The sequence below is a fragment of the Apodemus sylvaticus genome, chromosome X (genome assembly GCF_947179515.1).
Source record: "Apodemus sylvaticus chromosome X, mApoSyl1.1, whole genome shotgun sequence".
NCBI classification, from domain to species: Eukaryota; Metazoa; Chordata; class Mammalia; order Rodentia; family Muridae; genus Apodemus; species Apodemus sylvaticus.
Genome location: NC_067495.1, coordinates 148,763,450 through 148,783,421, shown reverse-complemented (window position 1 = coordinate 148,783,421; position 19,972 = coordinate 148,763,450). Strand labels below are relative to the sequence as shown.

Below are 19,972 nucleotides of genomic sequence, written 5' to 3'. Positions count from 1 at the left end.
CTTTTACTGGGTTCTTTGAGCTCTGAGAGAAGAAGGGATTTAATTTTTAACTTGGTTCTTAACCAAAACCAATCAAGGTTTTGGTTAGAGCCTGCAATTAGATGGAGGGGCTTACATTTTCAGAGGATCTCTTTCTTAAACAATTGACCAGCAGTTGTAGGCCATGTTCTTGGTCTGAACTTTTGCTGTGACACATTATTAAGATAGTAAGATTTTAGGATTTTGTCAGCTGAGTTGTGATAGCTGGAAAAAGTTTTTTCTACCATATTTTTAAACCCACTTTTTACAGAAACACACATTTATGGGGTAGTCCAAGTTTATTCCATGCTTTGAAGTAGATGATACACTCATTTTTGGGGGGGGGGTCATCCCTTCTGTGGCACTATTGCTTCCAGGAGCATCACACCTAGTATTCTAGATTTTCTGCCAACTTGGCCGATAATGTTGCATATGCCAGGAGAATTCTAGATTTGGAGATCATGTTCAAGAAAGAAACTTAAAATTGAAAAAACTAAAAGAAAGAAATGGAAAAAATTTTAAAAAAATTAAAAGTAAATAAAAAAGAAAGAAATGGCTTCCTGGGTGACAAGGTCACTTTATATGCAAGAGGACCTATTTGAATTTCCTGAAAACATATGAAAAGCTGGAGCTCAGACTCAGATGAAATTTGTATTAAAATATATGGTTTGCTTTTATGGTAACAGTTGTAATGACCTCTAATGTTCATATGAGATCATTTATAAATAAAGATGAAGAGGTGTTTTTTAACTAGATATGTCATAGAACAGAGAAGAAAAGTCTTTTGCTTAGCTTGTATTACATGTAGAGGATGACTTTTTAAATAAAATATGCGTTAGATGTATCGTTAGATATTTTATCATCCATAACTGGTTAATTTGGCAATAATTTTCAGTCTGTAATTTGTCACACTCACCAGTAAGTACTTCTAATTAAGACTCCTCTTCTCTATCACAGGAAACATTTCAGTTAAGATTTGCCAAGGGCATTGCTGATCCTCATCAAAATCTTATAATATCATTGTTTCACTCCTTCTTTCTTGTTCTCTCTGTTCTAGGAATATACTATTGATGTATTTTTTAGACAGACATGGCATGATGAGAGACTGAAATTTGATGGACCAATGAAGATCCTTCCACTGAACAATCTTCTAGCTAGTAAGATATGGACTCCTGACACCTTCTTCCACAATGGTAAAAAATCAGTGGCTCACAATATGACCACACCCAACAAGCTGCTCAGACTGGTAGACAATGGGACCCTCCTCTATACAATGAGGTAAGAGCATGATAATCTCCACCAGAATATAGTGGAGATAGGACTTAAATTGAAAGTTGTGGCTTTGAGGTTATACATTGAAAATTCCTTTGGTCTATCACAATTAAATCCTTTCTTTCATAACAATTACCATGGTCTTAGTGTCTCTTCAAAGCAATAGAACAGTGTCTAAGAAAAGTGTCATGGCATTTTGATGTCAAAAAAGATTAATTTTGGAAATATTGGCAATATTTGTTCTAACAAAGAAACTTTTTTTTGTTCTTGGTCTTACTTTTTGTACTTTTTGGTAGCTTCACTGTTATCGGTTTATACTTCCTGAACCTTATGCTCATATTAATAAATATAAATTATGAGTTATTGAGATAACCTGACTCTAATAGGTAAATGTAAACCTTCAATTATAGGTTCATCCAGTATTCTAAACAGCTACTGCAGTAGTCCATGTGGATCCTTCTACTATACAAGCTGGCAACAGATCTTTACAGTTTATATTTGATGCTAATTTATAGGCATGAAGAATGCAAAAGTCATGGGAGCATGCAGGCTTCTAAAATTTCAAGGAAAAGACAAGGAGACCAGGGGATAAATAGCAAGATCAAATTCCCAGGGAGCAACCTTGAGAGGGAGTTATGTGTATCTGTGAGAGTGAAGCTGAAAATTCAGAAATTTAGACATGCCAGGAAAATGCAATTTTTGCCAAGGAAAATTTCTGGAAATGACTAGAGCCAGACCAAAGTAACCATATAGGCTGTAACTGGAAAATTCATAAGAGTCAAGGCTGCCTAGGTTCTTTCTTATCCTAAGATTCTAAACACAGAAGTATAAAATTTAAAGTATTCCCTACTGAGTTTTAGTCTTTTCATTTGTCAAATCCCCCTGTCCATGTTTTTATTCCTTCTGTTTTGAAATGGGGATATTTAATATGTGTCATTTTACATTAGAATTGTTTTTCATCTTAAAGGTGGTCAGAGAAAAATTTCCCCTGTGTCCATGTGCTCAAGACTCTTCCCCAGTTTCTTTTCTATTAATTTCAGAGTTTCTGGTTTTATGTGGAGTTCCTTGATCCACTTGGACTTGAGCTTAGTACAAGGGATAAGAATGGATCAATTTGCATTCTTCTGCATGTTGACCTCCAGTTGAACCAGCACCATTTGTTGAAAAGGCTATCTTTTTTTCCACTGGATGGTATCAGCTCCTTTGTTAAAGATCAAGTGACCATAGGTGTGTGGGTTCATTTCTGGGTCTTCAATTGTATTCCATTGATCTACCTGCCAGTCACTGTACCAATACCATGCAATTTTTAACACTATTGCTCTGTAGTACAGCTTGAGGTCCAGGATACTGATTCTACCAGAAGTTCTTTTACTGTTGAGGATAGTTTTAGCTATCCTGGGTCTTTTGTTATTCCAGATGAATTTGAGAATTGCTCTTTCTAACTCTATGAAGAACTGAGTTGGGATTCTGATGGGGATTGCATTGAATCTGTATATTGCTTTTGGAAAGATGGCCATTTTTACTATATTAATCTTGTCAATCCATGAGCATGGAAGATCTTTCCATCTTCTGAGGTCTTCTTCAATTTCTTTCTTCAGAGTCTTGTAATTCTTATCATACAGATCTTTCACTTGCTTGGTTAGAGTCACACCAAGATATAAAATGAGGATGGAATTGTTTATAGGCACTGTAAATATTGATAGCTATGGTAAAAGATTTGCTATTTTTTTTAAAAAAAAAAAAAAACCAAGAATCAACAGTAAAACACTGGAGTAGCAAGGGCTCTTTACAATCGCCAGCATCTATATCACAGGAAAGGAGTTCTTGACATTATTGTAGCCACTGACGTTTTATAATCTTCATAACTACTTTAAGGCCAAGGGACTATTATTTCTAACTTAGAGATGAAGAAACTGAGAAAAATGGAGGAAAGAAAAACAGGGGGTATATAATGCCTATACAGTAGGTAAAGATCAGGTTCTGTTTGCTGTGACTGGAGAGTCTAGCATATATTTGTAAGATAGCACAAAAAGTACAGATAGAAAGAAAAAATCTGTAGACAGTACAGAAATAACATTTTGTGGAAGAGAAATCCATAAGGGTTGGCACCAAAACTAAAGTTTTTTTTCACTATATGTGAAAATATGTATGCTTAAAAGTGGGTAGAGAGATTTGGAAAGGCCTTTGAATGCACATGATATAAAAGAAGAATTTGGGTATAATAAAACATCAGAATAAGAATAGATGGGAGAGAGTCACAATTGTACTAAAGTGGATGAAAGAAAAGATATTGGTAGTACATTGTATTTTAACATCTTTGCAGTAAGGATGGAGTGCATTACATGTGAGCAAAAGGCATGATGATATAATGAAGTCAGTCGAATGATAAGAAAATCTGCCCCCCTCTTCTGTCCTCTACCAGTCCTTTACTCAAAAGCACACCCCTCCGCTCTATGAGATATATTTGAGTTTTGAAGAAGAGGGAGGCAGAGAAGACAAGTAAGAATATAAATACTGAATGATGAAGAGAAAACAGTAAGATTCATCTTGAGGAGGACCAAAGATGAAGCAGAGCAAATTATTAGTCACCAGAAAGAGTTGAGTTAATAGGAAAAAGACAGCTATTCAGGTCTCTATATCCTGAAGCAGATGAGAAAGTAAGGCTTTATGTGTATAGGTAGAATGCCTTTATGCTCATTTTGAGTATAGTAGGGAGAAAGAACAGAAGTACAGAAGGTTGATGAAACCATAATTTTCCTAGCACAGCAGAGAGTACACCTTAGATCCCAGAAGGTGGGCGGGAAGAGAAATGAGGTTCAAAACTCTGAGGTAAAATCTTGGCTCTTTTTATGGCTCCACAAGTGATTCATCTAGTGACCTTCATAAGGCACAGGCTGTTTCCTTTTTTCAGTTCTTCATTTAATAACCCTGGCTGCTGCCTGCCTTCTAGCAACATAGAAAGTAGAAATTGGATAAGGCCTGCAGACAGACCATTTACAATTTTTCAGAAAGACTCATTCTGTAGCACTGTTATTATTGTTGAGATGTTCATGAATTTTATTCTGGATTCCATGAGAACACTACGAAGGAAAGACCACTGCTCATAAAAATTGAACGGGGTTGTTCATGAGTATGTAACTGGAACAGTTAGGTTTTGCTTTCCCTCATTTTGTTTCAGAATGGCCATGAAATGTAGGCTAAGCCCCATTATCCACTGTTTACCTCAGCCTCACACATATTAATTTTGGAACAACATATAGAACTTTCACAGAACTAGCCCACCATGATATCTACATTTAGGAACTATTCTAAACTACCCAAGTTAGAATATATATGTGTGTGTGTGTGTGTGTGTGTGTGTGTGTGTGTGTGTATTTATATGTATATATTGAACCCTTTCTTTACTAATAATATAGTACTTATTAATAAAAGAATGGATAAATATGCAAATGTTCATTATGCTTGTTGTCAATAATATAGTAAGAGCCCTCTTAAATTTCTTAATAGGATGGAAAGTCCTCATAAAATTTAACTAGATTTTATTCCACTGAATTACCTGCTTAACAACAACACATTTATAATACCTTAGTATGTCAAAGACTCTGGGATATGTATGAAGCTACAGAGATATGTAAGACATCACTTAGTTCTTAAAGACATTATAGTATTGCAATTAAGGAGATGTATAAAATAATAAAATACCTTCTTAATTAATAATCGATGACAGAGGGTTCAACTGACTGTGGCTGATGCCAGCCTTGGGCAGGCGATCTTGGCCTGTATAAATCAGGAAGCCCTGAAGGCCAGCAGAAAGAATGGAAACAGGCAACCTGGGGAGGTAGAAGGTGGGAGGAACCTCCCCTCTAGACTGTACTGGAGACCTAGGAGGTGAGAGACTCTCAGGACTCAAAGTGAGGGACCTTGGTTGAAGTGCTCTACAATGGGGAGGGGGAAATTGTAGAGTCCACCTCCAGTGGACATCAAGTCGAGGGATGAGGTGGCCATTCCACAGTTAAAAGCCCTGGCCCATAATTGTTCCTGTCTGAAGGAAGTGAAGAGTCAACAAAATTAGCCTACCGGGGCATCACAAAAACAATGTCTTTTCTTTTGAGATATGATCTCCAAAAATAATCCTGGGTAGTCTGGAACTGGCTATGTACATTAAACTGGCCCTGAACTCATAGTGATAAACTGGCCTTTCTTTTCCAGTGCTGGGATGAAAGGCATTCATTACTATGAGAAACCACTTTTAAACTTAGTTCTGATATATATATATATATATATATATATATATATATATATATATATATGAAATTATATTAAGAGACAATGAAAATAGTAGAGAGAAAGAGTATAGCAAGGTATATAGGCCTGTGCTCTCAGGGGTTGAGTTAATAATATACACTAAAAATCAGAGAACAGTTATGGAATTGGCCTGGCTTGGGGAAAGGCACGTACAAGATATGTTGAAAGAACAATGCTGGGGCTTTAGATACACCACTCCGAGAGCATAAACAAGGCAGATCTAGGTGAAGGAAGGATGAAGAACATTCTAACAAGAAAGCCACTGCAGTTCTCACCTCATAAACAGAGAACTGTGAAGTACTGAATGCCTACCACATGTGAGACACTTACTTATATTATCTTAAATCTTGTAGTAACTATTCAATATATATGCTTATAGATATTTATTATGCTTATTAAACTGATATAGAAGAAGTAACTTAAAATGATACAAATGTGTTTCCATTGTTTGGTATATACAAGTCTGTATGACTTTAAACTACTTCAATACTAGCAAATAGAATTTCTTAGAAGTGGCACTCAAAGAGCTTGATGACTGGTCAGAGGCTTGTATGGATCTAGGTAGTTCATGGGACGTTCTATAGCCCAAAACTACAAATATTAAAAGATGTAAAAATGATCCAAGTATTAACATTCCTATAGACTGCTTTTGGATAATAACAATAGTAGGGAAGAGCAGAGCTTGGAGAGAGGAAAGGGACGGTGAAAAACAATGTAATTATATTTAAATTTCAAAAGTAAAAAAGAAAGGGAAGAGAGAAATATTGTCAAATGATGCTACTATTTGGAAGGATTTCAATATGAGATACAGAATACCTTTATAGTAACAGGGAAATATTATTTTTGTTGGTTTTTTTGCTTGATTTTTTTGAAGTGATATGCTTCAAATGCTCACACATTTCTCTAATTCTACCACTTGAGTGGCTGAGACAGGAGTATTATGACTTCAAGTCTAGTCTTGATGACATAGTGACATTTTTTAAAAATCATTATGGCTGAAGAGTTGGCTCAGAAGCTAGCAGTACTGGCTCCTCTTTCAGACCTGAATTTGATTGCCAACACCCACATGCTGTTTACAATGATTTGCAACCCCAGCCCCTTGTGATGTTGATACCCAGTTCTGACCTCCTTATACACCAGGCATGCAAGTGGTTCACAGACATATATGGAGGCAAATCACCTATGCTCATAATGTAAAAACTAAACAAATAAAAAATAAAATGGAAACAAATGTGAAGGACATGATAAGATCCTTTGAGCTAATACAAACAGTTGAACTTGAATGTATGAAAGTTCAAATGTAATCAGTGGGAGAGAAATATATTTCTTGTTTTTTCAAGTTCAAAACAGATATTCTTCATTGACAGGAGGATTGTTTAGAAGTGACACATTTTGGGTCCCAAGGTATACTCATCTCATGGCTCTACCACATTACAACACATGATTTTCAACAGCACTGGTTTTTCTGTATGGAGTGAGTCAGGGAAAGAACAGAGGTTGGTATTTGGGAGGTGACTGTGGGTTAGACTATGAGAGCACACACATTTCCAGTAGCCGCTGCCTTCTCTTTGAAGCCTCCTGCTTCTTTCTAGTCTTCTTTTGATGGAAGGGGTTATCTGTATATGCCTTACTAGCAAGTCAAGCTGGGAAAAGAAATACTGCTGTGTGCAAAGAAAATTCTAGATTGTTTGAAAACTGAAACATCTGGTTGTATTCTTGAAGGATCACTTGGTAATAAGGATGCTAATTATTGGAGTATTCATAGTCCAGGTAATAACAAGGCCCTGGACAAAGATAGTGGAAATTCAGAGTAGTAAAGCAAAGAAGAATGAAGGAGATTTTTTAGAGAACTCAGAAGCCAAGCACATAATTGAAAAGAAACATTCAGTATGTCTAGGGTATATTTTCCTTGGATACTTAGTAGGTTATAGTTGTATTAAGAATAATAAAACTATCTCTAAATATTAAAGAAGAATTCAATATTTGGCTAAGGAGAGGTGAAGGCTAGCAATTTTGTACTTTTCAAGAATTTGCAATGTTCCAGACACTGTGCTAGGTGCTTTATATATATTTTCTTCCCTTAATCTTCATAGCAATAATCATGTGCATTTAATACTAGGGCATGGTGAAGCATTATGATGGTGATTAAGGAAATGAATTGTGCTTTAAGGTAGTTCCTAGGCTTTTCTCTGTAAAATGACATGTCACATAGCAATATCTGAGCATTAAAGCTATTGGCAATAGTAAATTTGATAAGGTATGAGAACTGTGGCCACTCTCTCTGGAGGTTTTATTTTGTTGTTAATAGCCTCAAACTTACACTAAAGAAATTGGAATTTCATTAGTCCAAAGTTACAACACTACAAGAAGAGCTGATACCGAAACCCAGTTCAAAGTTAAAGCAGACTTTGTATCACACAACCATGCACCACTTCTCGAAATACAGTGATACTTGGGGACCACTTTTAAGTAATGAATATGAGCTAGACATGATGAGCTGCATTGGGAAGTACAGGTCTGGAAATCAGGAGAGCTTTCACATTGTGGGGGTTTGTAAAATGGAACATATTGTACAAAGTGTCTTTTGTGTGATATGCTATGCATTAATAGTTTCCTATATTTAGCTGAAAAACAAAGGAAATAGTCACTGCTGACTCTATGTTGAGTCATCAAGAGGAAAGTGGTGTTTTGAACCAACTGAGAGATGATATCTGCCATGCTGAGATGATGGTTCCTTCTTTCATACTTTGATTGTATGATTGGGTCAGTTTTGCTAATGTACTTGGGATATGTTAAAGATAGATTGTTTGAATGTTAAAAACAGCATGATGCCAGGAACTTTCTGCCCTAAACTTTGATATCAATGCTCCTCTCTTCCTAGCCAGAAGTAAAAAACATCTTGCACTCGAATTTTCATTATAGAGAATGCCTCTGAAATGATCAGGAAACGGGATTTTAAATAGTATGGAATTGAGTGTAATCAAGGCAACTAAGCATTGATAGTTTTTTTCCCACACAGCTTTTTTATAATGGCTTTTACTCTAGGGGACTCTACCTGCAGTTCCTTATTTTTTGTACCACATTTAGTGAACCTTTCTCTAATGAATAGCAGCAAGAGCATAGAAGAGGAGATGGAGTGGCTTATTTGGGGATCTAGAAAACTTAGAATGAGAAAAGAATGAATAAAGAGCAGAAATCACCAAAAATGATTCTGTGTATTGAGTGTAATGACACACACTGTGCATGAAGAAGCACATAGCAATGATTTTCTATGTGTCAACCAGTATCCTAGGGATGTTACTATGACAACCAAAAATTCTTCTGTCAGAGCTACACATTCAGAAACCTATATGTCAAGGATTATAATATTTGTAAAAAGTACTCTGGGATCTCTTGGAGCTGGAGGAAATCATGATGTCCATATAACATTAACAAAGTATCATGGCATAAACAGTTTTCAAGCAAAGATTTGAATGAGATTTGAAGGTTGTACATAGAAAGAATGGGTATTTAGTCAGGGGAAAAATGAACACATCCTTCTGTGAAATCTCAAGTATTTGCACATTTATGGAGAATGGAAGAGAGCAAGAACATCAGAAAATGAGGATTGAGTTATACCTCTGAGGTAGTTGTTGAGCTCAAATGCATTCCCTCTGAAGGCTACAATCAATGATAAGGTGGATGGCCTCTCTGCCCATGCACTAAGTTTCCTGTCTCTAGCTTGAGGATTTAATGATTAGTCTACAGACAACTGGGATTCTGGTGACTAATGCACAGCTTGATTTGGGTGTATGGGAGGGCATATTTCAAATGACTCATCCTGTGCTGATAATGGCTATTAGTGATTTACTATCCTTTCTTTTGCACCATAAATCCCAGATCTTGCCCTTTAGTTCATGCTTGCAGAAATAGTCTGCCTGGCAACTTAACTGCTTTCTAGATAGTGTTGTGCATCTTTTTTTGATCTTAGAAACAGACCCCCCCCAGAGATCCCAAGGACTAAACTACCAACCAAAGAGTACACATGGAGGGTCTCATGGTTCCAGCTGCATATGTAGCAGAGGATGGCCTTGTGGGACATCAAAGGGAGGAGAGGCCCTTGGTCCTGAGAAAGCTCAATGCCCCAGTATTGGGAAATGCCAGGACAGGGTAGCTAGAGTGGGCTGATTGGGGAACAGTGGGAGGGGAGATGGGTTAGGGACTTTTCAGAGGGGAAACTGGGAAAGGGGATAACATTTGAAATGTAAATAAATAAAATATCCAATAAAAAAAGAAATAACCTTTCTTCTTGTACCTCATTTGATGTGTGAATTTGTTCTGGAAAGACTCAGTGAAGCAATATTTGGCAAAACCAGAACGGGGAAGTGGGAAGGGGTGGGTGGGAGGACAGGGGAAGAGAAGGGGGCTTACGGGACTTTCGGGAGTGGGGGGCTAGAAAAGAGGAGATCATTAGAAATGTAAATAAAAAAATTATATCGAATAAAAAAATTTAAAAAAAAGAAAAGAAATAACATTGCTCTGAGCACAGAGTACATTGCTCCCCTTCCAAAAGGCCTAGTTGACAGATTGTCTACAGTGGGGCTCACACTGAACTCCAAAGATCCTCTTGTCCTGTGGAGTTTAAACTGGGACATCCAATGTTTACTCTTAGCACGTCTGTCTCCTGGCCAGAGAGTTAGGGCATACACATATTCTGTAGTCTTTGAAACTTAAGTTATTTCATGCATTTTTATACTTGAGTTTTCTCTAGGATAGTGTTTAGTTTGTGTTTCCACTTAGCAAAATTCTAGGAATCATTCAAATGTTGTTCCCATAGCAACTATAATCTACTTGATTCATTTGCATCTATATTAGTTCTATAGCTTAAATAAAAAGGATGTAAGTTAAGTAAACATGAACATTTTAAGATATGAAAATGTTGTGGCTAGCTCCACAGCATTCTGCATAATTAACACTAGTGTTTGCAGTTTAAGGAAGATACTGAAAAGGTCAGTGGTTTAGCAAGGCCAGAGTTATGATCAAGTCACAATGACCAGTACCTCATCTTCAAGAGGATCCCTGCACTTGTGACAAGGGCAAATGAACACAGTCTTAATTGGCTTAGCTAGAACAAAAATGTTGCTGCAGGTAATTTATAGGCAGCCAAATTTATTGTTCAGTGTTCTGGAGAATTAGAAGTCCAAGATCAAGGCTCCAACAAATTTGTTGTCTGCCCTAAGTTATCCACTTAATGTGTTCTTACCTAATTACAGTTGCCAACAACCTTCATTCTGGCCTAATTTATAATGGCCCTAATTCAATTTATGAGGGGTAGAGCCCTTATAACCTAATCACCTCTGAAAGGTACCACCAACAAACACTACCGTAGTTTTAACATGTTACAACGTATGAATTTCAAGAGATCAAGAAGAGACTATAGTGAGCTCAGAACCTAGATTCTATAGTTTTGTGCTTGGCTTTATTCTCACCGTCTTAGTGTTTTTAAGTATATTACAATATAAAGTCAAATGCTTTACACATAATATTCAATCTAGTTCAAGAGACAAAATATATGCATCTACCCTTAAATCCTATTAAAAAAGCAAACACAGTATGATAAATACAAAGAAAATATTTAGCCTTTGCATGAATGATGTAGTAAAAAGAAATATCCATTTTGATGGGTATTGCATTGAATCTGTATAGTGCTTTAGGCAAAATGGCCATTTTAACTATATTGATTCTACCGATCCATGAGCATGGGAGGTTTTCCCATTTTTTGAGGTCTTCTTCCATTTCCTTCTTCAGAGTCTTGAAGTTCTTGTCATACAGATCTTTCACATGTTTGGTAAGAGTCACCCCAAGATACTTTATACTGTTTGTGGCTATTGTGAAGGGTGTCATTTCCCTAATTTCTTTCTCAGCCTGCTTATCCTTTGAGTATAGGAAGGCCACGATTTGCTTGAGTTGATTTTATAACCTGCCACTTTGCTGAAGTTGTTTATCAGCTGTAGGAGCTCTCTAGTGGAGTTCTTTGGGTCACTTAGGTAGACGATCATGTCGTCTGCAAATAATGATAGTTTGACTTCTTCCTTTCCAATTTGTATCCCTTTGACCTCCTTATGTTGTCGAATTGCCCGAGCTAGTACCTCAAGTACAATATTGAAAAGATAAGGAGAAAGGGGGCAGCCTTGTCTGGTCCCTGATTTCAGTGGGATTGCTTCAAGTTTCTCTCCATTTAGTTTGATGCTGGCTACCGGTTTGCTGTATATTGCTTTTACTATGTTTAGGTATGGGCCTTGAATTCCTGTTCTCTCCAAGACTTTAAGCATGAAGGGATGCTGAATTTTGTCAAATGCTTTTTCAGCATCCAATGAAATGACCATGTGGTTTTGTTCTTTGAGTTTGTTTATGTAGTGGATTGTATAGATGGATTTCCGTATGTTGAACCAACCCTGCATTCCCGGGATAAAGCCTACTTGATCATGGTGGATGATCGTTTTGATGTGTTCTTGGATTCGGTTGGCAAGAATTTTATTGAGTAATTTTGCATCTATGTTCATAAGGGAAATTGGTCTGAAGTTCTCTTTCTTTGTTGGATCTTTTTGTGGCTTTGGTATCAGCGTAATTGTGGCTTCGTAGAAGGACGCATCAAAATCCCAACTCAATTCTTCACAGAGTTAGAAAGAGCAATTATCAAATTCATCTGGAACAACAAAAAACCCAGGATAGCTAAAACTATTCTCAGCAACAAAAGAAAATCTGGGGGAATCAGTATCCCTGACCTCAAGCAATACTACAGAGCAATAGTGTTAAAAACTGCATGGTATTGGTACAGTGACAGGTAGGAGGATCAATGGAACAGGATTGAAGATCCAGAAATGAACCCACACACCTATGGCCACTTGATCCTCGACAAAGAGGCTGAAAACATCCAATGGAAAAAAGATAGCCTTTTCAACAAATGGTGCTGATTCAACTGGAGGTCAGCATGCAGAAGAATGCGAATTGATCCATCCTTGTCTCCTTGTACTAAGCTCAACTCCAAATGGATCAAGGACCTCCACATAAAGCCAGACACTCTGAAGCTAATAGAAAAGAAACTGGGGAAGACCCTTGAGGACATCGGTACAGGGAGAAAGTTTCTGAACAGAACACCAATAGCGTATGCTCTAAGAGCAAGAATTGACAAATGGGACCTCATAAGGTTACAGAGTTTCTGTAAGGCAAAGGACACCATCAAGAGGACAGATCGGCAACCAACAAATTGGGAAAAGATCTTCACCAATCCTACATCAGATAGAGGGCTAATATCCAATATATATAAAGAACTCAAAAAGTTAGAGTCCAGAAAACCGAACAACCCTATTAAAAAATGGGGTACAGAGTTAAACAAAGAATTCTCACCTGAAGAACTTCGGATGGCAGAGAAGCATCTTAAAAAATGCTCAACTTCATTAGTCATTAGGGAAATGCAAATCAAAACAACCCTAAGATTTCATCTTACACCAGTCAGAATGGCTAAGATTAAAAATTCAGGAGACAGCAGGTGTTGGAGAGGATGTGGAGAAAGAGGAACACTCCTCCACTGCTGGTGGGGTTGCAAATTGGTACAACCACTCTGGAAATCAGTCTGGCGGTTCCTCTGAAAACTGGGCACCTCACTTCCAGAAGATCCTGCTATACCACTCCTGGGCATATATCCAGAGGATTCCCCACCATGTAATAAGGATACATGCTCTACTATGTTCATAGCAGCCCTATTTATATTTGCCAGATGCTGGAAAGAACCCAGGTATCCCTCAACAGAAGAGTGGATGCAAAAAATGTGGTATATCTACACAATGGAGTACTATTCAGCCGTTAGAAACAATGAATTCATGAAATTCTTAGGCAAATGGATGGAGCTAGAGAACATCATACTAAGTGAGGTAACCCAGACTCAAAAGGTGAATCATGGTATGCCCTCACTAATAAGTGGTTATTAACCTAGAAAACTGGAATACCCAAAACATAATCCACACATCAAATGAGATACAAGAAGAAAGGAGGAGTGGCCCCTGGTTCTGGAAAGACTCAGTGAAACAGTATTCGGCAAAACCAGAACGGGGAAGTGAGAAGGGGTGGGAGGGAGGACAGGGGAAGAGAAGGGGGCTTACGGGACTTTCGGGGAGTGGGGGGGGGCTAGAAAAGGGGAAATCATTTGAAATGTAAATAAATTATATCGAATAAAAAAAAAGAAATATCCAGCAAATACTGCAATAAGTATAATCTCTCATAGGAGTAATTCATTTTGAAACTGTGTTTACAGGGAGGATGCATTGGACACTAAATAAACAAGTCACTAATTCATCTTAACCCCAAGATATAGAAATTAGTTACTCAGCACTCGTAGCTCAGTGATAAGAATATAAATGCCCCAAACTGTCACATTCTGTGTCTTCTTTCCTTCCTAAGTTTCTTTTCCTTTTCACCTTGAGAGTTTTACTTTTGAAATTTTGGTACATATATCTTTTGTTGTGTGTGTAAGCTTCCCTGGGCTGTGGGAAATGGGTGAAGTGTTTAATATCACTCATATCTTGAGGTTGTAGAAATACAGTAAGCCAGTGGGGTGAATCTTCCTCTTTAAATCTGGATTCTGAATCTGCAATTTCTTCCTCCTAATACAATTCAGTCATAGACCTTTAACTAGCATCTGTTAACTATGTGAGCAAGGCACATTATATGCATTCTAGCCAGCAGAAGTGGGTTTTAAATCTTATGGTATGATTTTTGTAAATTGACAAATAAAACTTGTTTGCAATTGTGGCATATAAAAGTCCTGGTTTTATATAGGCTTACCATGGGAATTGGCTACATTAAGCTAATTATCAAATGCATTGCCATTCTTATTTCATGGTGATAGCATTGATTCTACTTGGCAACTTTCAAGTTTGTAATGTGTTATTAAATAAAGTTATTCTTGTACAACATGATTTTAATGCTTTGTTTACTGTTTAAAAAGTGCCAGCATATGTAGAGGGAGAAGAGTGTACAAGAGAAGCACATGCATGTACCATGCTACAAGCTGCACGTGGAGGTCAGAAGCCAACTTTCTTCTGTACTTCCAACCTGTGGGTCCCAGTGATTAAACTTAGGTTGCTGGGCTTGTACTTCAGCCATCCATCCCTCCATGCCTATTGTGGTATTAATTTGTGTGCCCCTGATTAGTGATATTAAACAGTTTCTCTTACACCTGTTGGACATGTTTGGAGAAATGTGTATTTGAGTTCATCATACTTTATTAGATTGCATTTTCTTGCTATTATGTTAGTTTGGTTCATAATACATTTGGATTAATCCACTGTAGGATTCCAGATATTTTCTCCCATTCTATAAGCTATCTCATTATTGTATTGACTAGTTTTTTGTCATTTTACCTGTGCTTTTGAGGTCATGTCCAAATATTTATTGTATACAATAATGCCATGGAACTTCCTCCAGTGTTTTCTTCCTGAAGTCACAGTTTTATTATGCTTATGGTTTTAATTAGATTTGACTTTATGTTTGTGTGAGGTATGACATAATAATGTAGTTTCATTTTTCTGTATATGAATGTGAAGTTTTCATAATACTATTTCCTGAGAATGCCATTTCTTCTTTGTGTTCTTGGCATCTTTGATGGAAATCAAGTAGCTATGAATATATAAATTTATTTATGTGTTCTCTATTTTGCACATATGTCTATTCATCTGTTTTAAGTGAATGTCATGCTTATTTATTTTAACTTGATATTCTCCAATTCTACCATTTTCCCTAAAAATGACAGAATTTCATTCTTCTTTTGCCATTGAATAGTACTCAATTGTATGCTACAGCAGTTTCACTTATCCTTTTAACCATTCGTGAATACCTAGACTGATTCTGCAACTTGGGTATTGGGACTAGTGTCATGAGTCATGTTAATGCCCAAAATAGGTTTGTAGTACCTCTTTAGTGTGCTGTTTTTACTTTTTAAAGCTGAATATTCAGAACTGGTATAGGTGGCTCATGAGGTAATCACATTTTTTACTTTTGAGGATCTTCCATGCTGTTTATGATAATAGTTGTTCTAACTTGCATGCTTCCAATGGGGAATCATAATTCCATTTTCTGTCTATCTTCTCACTAGCATTTATCATTTCCTTGTTTTGGTGTTTGTTTTGAATTTGTAGAGCAGTTTGTTAAGAGTGGCATCTTAATTATATATAGAATATATGAGCTTCTCACTTCAAATAAAGTGAATTTTGATTTTTATTTTCCAGTTTTTATCCTTAGTTGTTTACATTGCATAGTTTTTAGATATATTTCTTAAAATACAATTTAAATGCCAGGACATTCATTCTCTTAAAGTGCATAAGTAGTATTTTAACTATTTACAGTTTAAAAACCATAACCAGTAGAAACTCCACACCCAGAGTTCATTACTTCTTGGAACTGCCAAAATCCTTAATAAAAACTGAACAAAAAAATGAGCAGAAAGCTTTGTCTGATCTCCAGGCTGAGCAATGTAGTCCATTTATCACTTGAGAAAATTGCCTTTTTTATTCCCAGATTTTGAGAGTTTTAAATCATGATGGGTATTGAAAATTTCATCCCCTTGCTTTTGCCCTTGTCTTTGTTTAATTTATTCTTTGCATAGCTCCCAGTGTGATCCTAAACCATTAGTGAAATTGAATCACATTTACACTGAACCTTTTATAATATCTCCATTTTTCACCTGGTAAAAAACCAAATGATCCAGCCCCACACTTTACTCTCAGAACTTATATTCTATTAATCTTTCATCTTAATCTCTGTAATATATGTATAGAAGCCTTCTTGTTATTCCTGGAGGAAAACAGATCGAGGTCTACCCAAGAGCATCTGCATTTGCTGCTCTTCCTTCTTTCACTGCTCATCTCCCCTGTTTCTTATTTGTGCTCTTCTCCCTCAAGTGAATTCATGTCCTGTATTTAGTATGTAAGTCTTTGTATTTTTCCCTCAGGCATGGAATCTTTTAGTATATAATATAACTAACTTACTATTTTGTCCATTTTTTTCTTCCCATAGCCAAATGTAAGCTTTGAGTGGACAAAATGATATCAAGCCTCTGTTGTATCTTCACTGTTTAAATGATAGATGGTTTATAATTATTCAATGAGTACAGCACTGAGTTAGGAATCTGATATATTTCATAATTTTGGAGAAGTTTCTTCATTTTTGTTTAACTCATATATAAAATCACTGGGGGGGGGGAATTACATTATATGCTTTCTTTCAGGCTTTTCTGTATCTGAGATTGTAGGAATGACACTGGTTGATAATGGAGCTAGATTAAGATAATCTATTTGGAGAAAGAAACTGGAGAGAATATCAGTAGGCAGAAAGGCACCCATTCTCAAGGATTAATATGCATTAATATGATAGAAACAGCCATCCCACCAAACACAATCTACAGATTTGATACAATATCCATCAATATCCAAACACAATTTTTTATAGATCTTGAAAGGAAAATTTTCAGTTTTATATGGAAACACAAAAACTCAATATAGATAAAAACAATCCAACACTACTGAACAAAAAAAGAACTGCTGTAGGTATCACCAGCCCTGATTTCAAGTTTCACTTTAGCTCTATAGTAATATAAACTGCATGGTAGTCGCACAAAGACAAGCTCACTGATCAATGAAATAAAATCAGAGACTCAGACATAAATTTACACACCGACAAATAACTGATTTTTTTGATCAAGAAGCCAGTATTACACACTGGAGAAAAAAATAATCTTCACCGAATGGTTCTGGCCAATCTAAGTATCTTGATGTAGAAAAACTCAAATAAATCTGTACTGTCCACCTTGCATAAAACACAACTCTAAGTAGCAGAGACTACAATATTAAACCAGACATACTGAACCTGATAGAAGAGAATCTGGGGAATATCCATGAGCTCATTGGTATAGGAAAAGACTTTCTGAATGGAACATAGCACCAGCTCTAAGATCGATGATCAATAAATGGGATCTCATGAAACTGAAAAGCTTGGCAGAGGACACCATCATTTGGACAAAGCAGCAGCCAACAAAATGGGCAAAAACTTTCACCAATCTTGCATTGGAGAGAGGGCTGATATCCAAAATATATAAAGAATTCAAAAACTATACATCATGAAAGAATAACTCAATTAGTAATGTATACCCCTAAACAGAATTCTTATAAAAGGAAACTTAAATGGCTGAGAAACTCTTAAAGAAATATTGGACATGGTTAGTTAGCAGGGAAATGCAAATCAAAATTACACTGAAATTTCATCTTACACCCACCAGAATGGCTAAAATCAATGAAATGAGTGACAGTTCATGCTCGGGAGAATTTGAAGTAGGCAGAACACTCATGCATGGTTGGCAGGAGGGCAGATTCGTACAGCCTCTGTGGAAATCAGTGTAGCGGTTCCTAAGGAAGAGGGGAATTGATCTACCTCAAGATCCCATTGCTGCTGTATGCATAATAGCCAGATATTGGAAGCAACTTAGTTGTCCATCAGGAAATAAATGGATAAAGTAAATGTGGTACATTTACACAATGGAATATTACTCACCCATTAAAATAAATGAAATCATGAAATTTGCAGGTAAATGGATACGATTAGAAAAAATTGTTATATGCACAGTATCCAGAAATTGAAAGCAACTTAGATGTCCATCAATAAATGAATGGATAAAAAATGTGGTACATTTATATAATTGAGTAATATTCACTCATTAAAATAAATGAAATCATGAAATTTGCAGGTAAATGGATGGGAATAGAAAAAGTCATTCTGACTGAGATATTCAGCTCAGTCCCCAGGAGGACAGATATGATATGTATTTGCTTGTAGGTGTATATTAGGTCTTAAATTAATGATAAGTAAGCTACAATCCATAAAACTACAGAGGGTAGCTATAGAGTAAGAGACTGGGCTGAGGGTTGGGGGTGGTGACTGTTAGATCACCCTAGGAAAAAGAAATAGAATAAATTTTTAGGGATGAATGGAGAGTGTGCTTGAATAGGAAGATCAAGAAGAGAGGGAGTGAGAAAAGGATTGTGGGGAAAGATAAAAATTAAGGGCTATTTGAGGGGGAGTATTGAAGCCTTATAGAGTAGAAGCTTTCTAAAATATATACATATATGAAGATGATCTAAATGAAGTCAACAAATAATGAGAGAGACAAAGCCCCAAATGAAGCTTCCAGTATTGGGATTGTGTTACATCTAATTGAGATGCTGGCCAAAGGGTTCCCATGGGAATTCCTAAACAACCCAGGCTGTTGCAAAGAGTAGTGGTTGCTCTCCAAAAATATACAGAAAGGCTCCTTTGCTGAAGACAACACCTAAACTTATTGAACCTAGAGAAGTCCAGCTTATATCTACATAGAGCCTTTACCCATATGCACTAGCATCTTTGATACAGGAAGGTTCTCTGCATATTACCAATGGAAAAACATAAACATCAATCCAGCCACCATCTACAATGGTATCCTGGTTACAAGATATGCTAGGGCAATGGCACCAAGCAATATCTGGTTTGATTTAAGGTCCTTTCCAGAAGACAAAACCAACTATTTGGGTGACCAAAAATAAGAAACTATATAGCCTGAGGACCTAGAGTAAAAGCAAGTACTACTGTGTGGGTATATGTGTGTGATATGTGTGTGTGTGTATATATATATATATATATATATATATATATATATATAATTTCATGTATAATAAACTAAAAATATAAAAGGATCAATAAAATGTCTCTGAACAACATTCTGTTATGCTCATTGATCAGTGCCTTCAGCTATCATTGGAGAAGCTTCCTTCTGCAACAGATGGGAACAAATACAGGGACCCATAGTCAGAAATTATGCAGAGTGAGAGACTTTGGAACACTCAGTCTTTTTTTTTAAATTTTTTTTATTCGATATAATTTATTTACATTTCAAATGATTTCCCCTTTTCTAGCCCCCCACTCCCCACAAGTCCCGTAAGCCCCCTTCTCTTCCCCTGTCCTCCCAGCCACCCCTTCCCGCTTCCCCGTTCTGGTTTTGCCGAATACTGCTTCACTGAGTCTTTCCAAAACCAGGGGCCACTCTTCCTTTCTTCTTGTACCTCATTTGATGTGTGGGTTATGTTTTGGGTATTCCAGTTTTCTAGGTTAATAACCACTTATTAGTGAGGGCATACCATGATTCACCTTTTGAGTCTGGGTTACCTCACTTAGTATGATGTTCTCTAGCTCCATCCATTTGCCTAAGAATTTCATGAATTCATTGTTTCTAATGGCTGAATAGTACTCCATTGTGTAGATATACCACATTTTTTGCATCCACTCTTCTGTTGAGGGATACCTGGGTTCTTTCCAGCAT

The 19,972-nt window shown here is 36.6% G+C and overlaps 1 protein-coding gene across 1 annotated transcript in view; it reads left to right on the top strand.

Annotated features, from left to right (window-relative positions):
• The window catches only part of Gabra3 (gamma-aminobutyric acid type A receptor subunit alpha3), a 158,555-nt gene that overhangs the window by 79,188 nt on the left and 59,395 nt on the right, over positions 1–19,972 (top strand). The window contains exon 4 of the mRNA XM_052170752.1: positions 1,076–1,296. Coding sequence (XP_052026712.1) covers positions 1,076–1,296 — 221 coding nt within the window. The remainder of the gene's footprint in view (positions 1–1,075; positions 1,297–19,972) is intronic.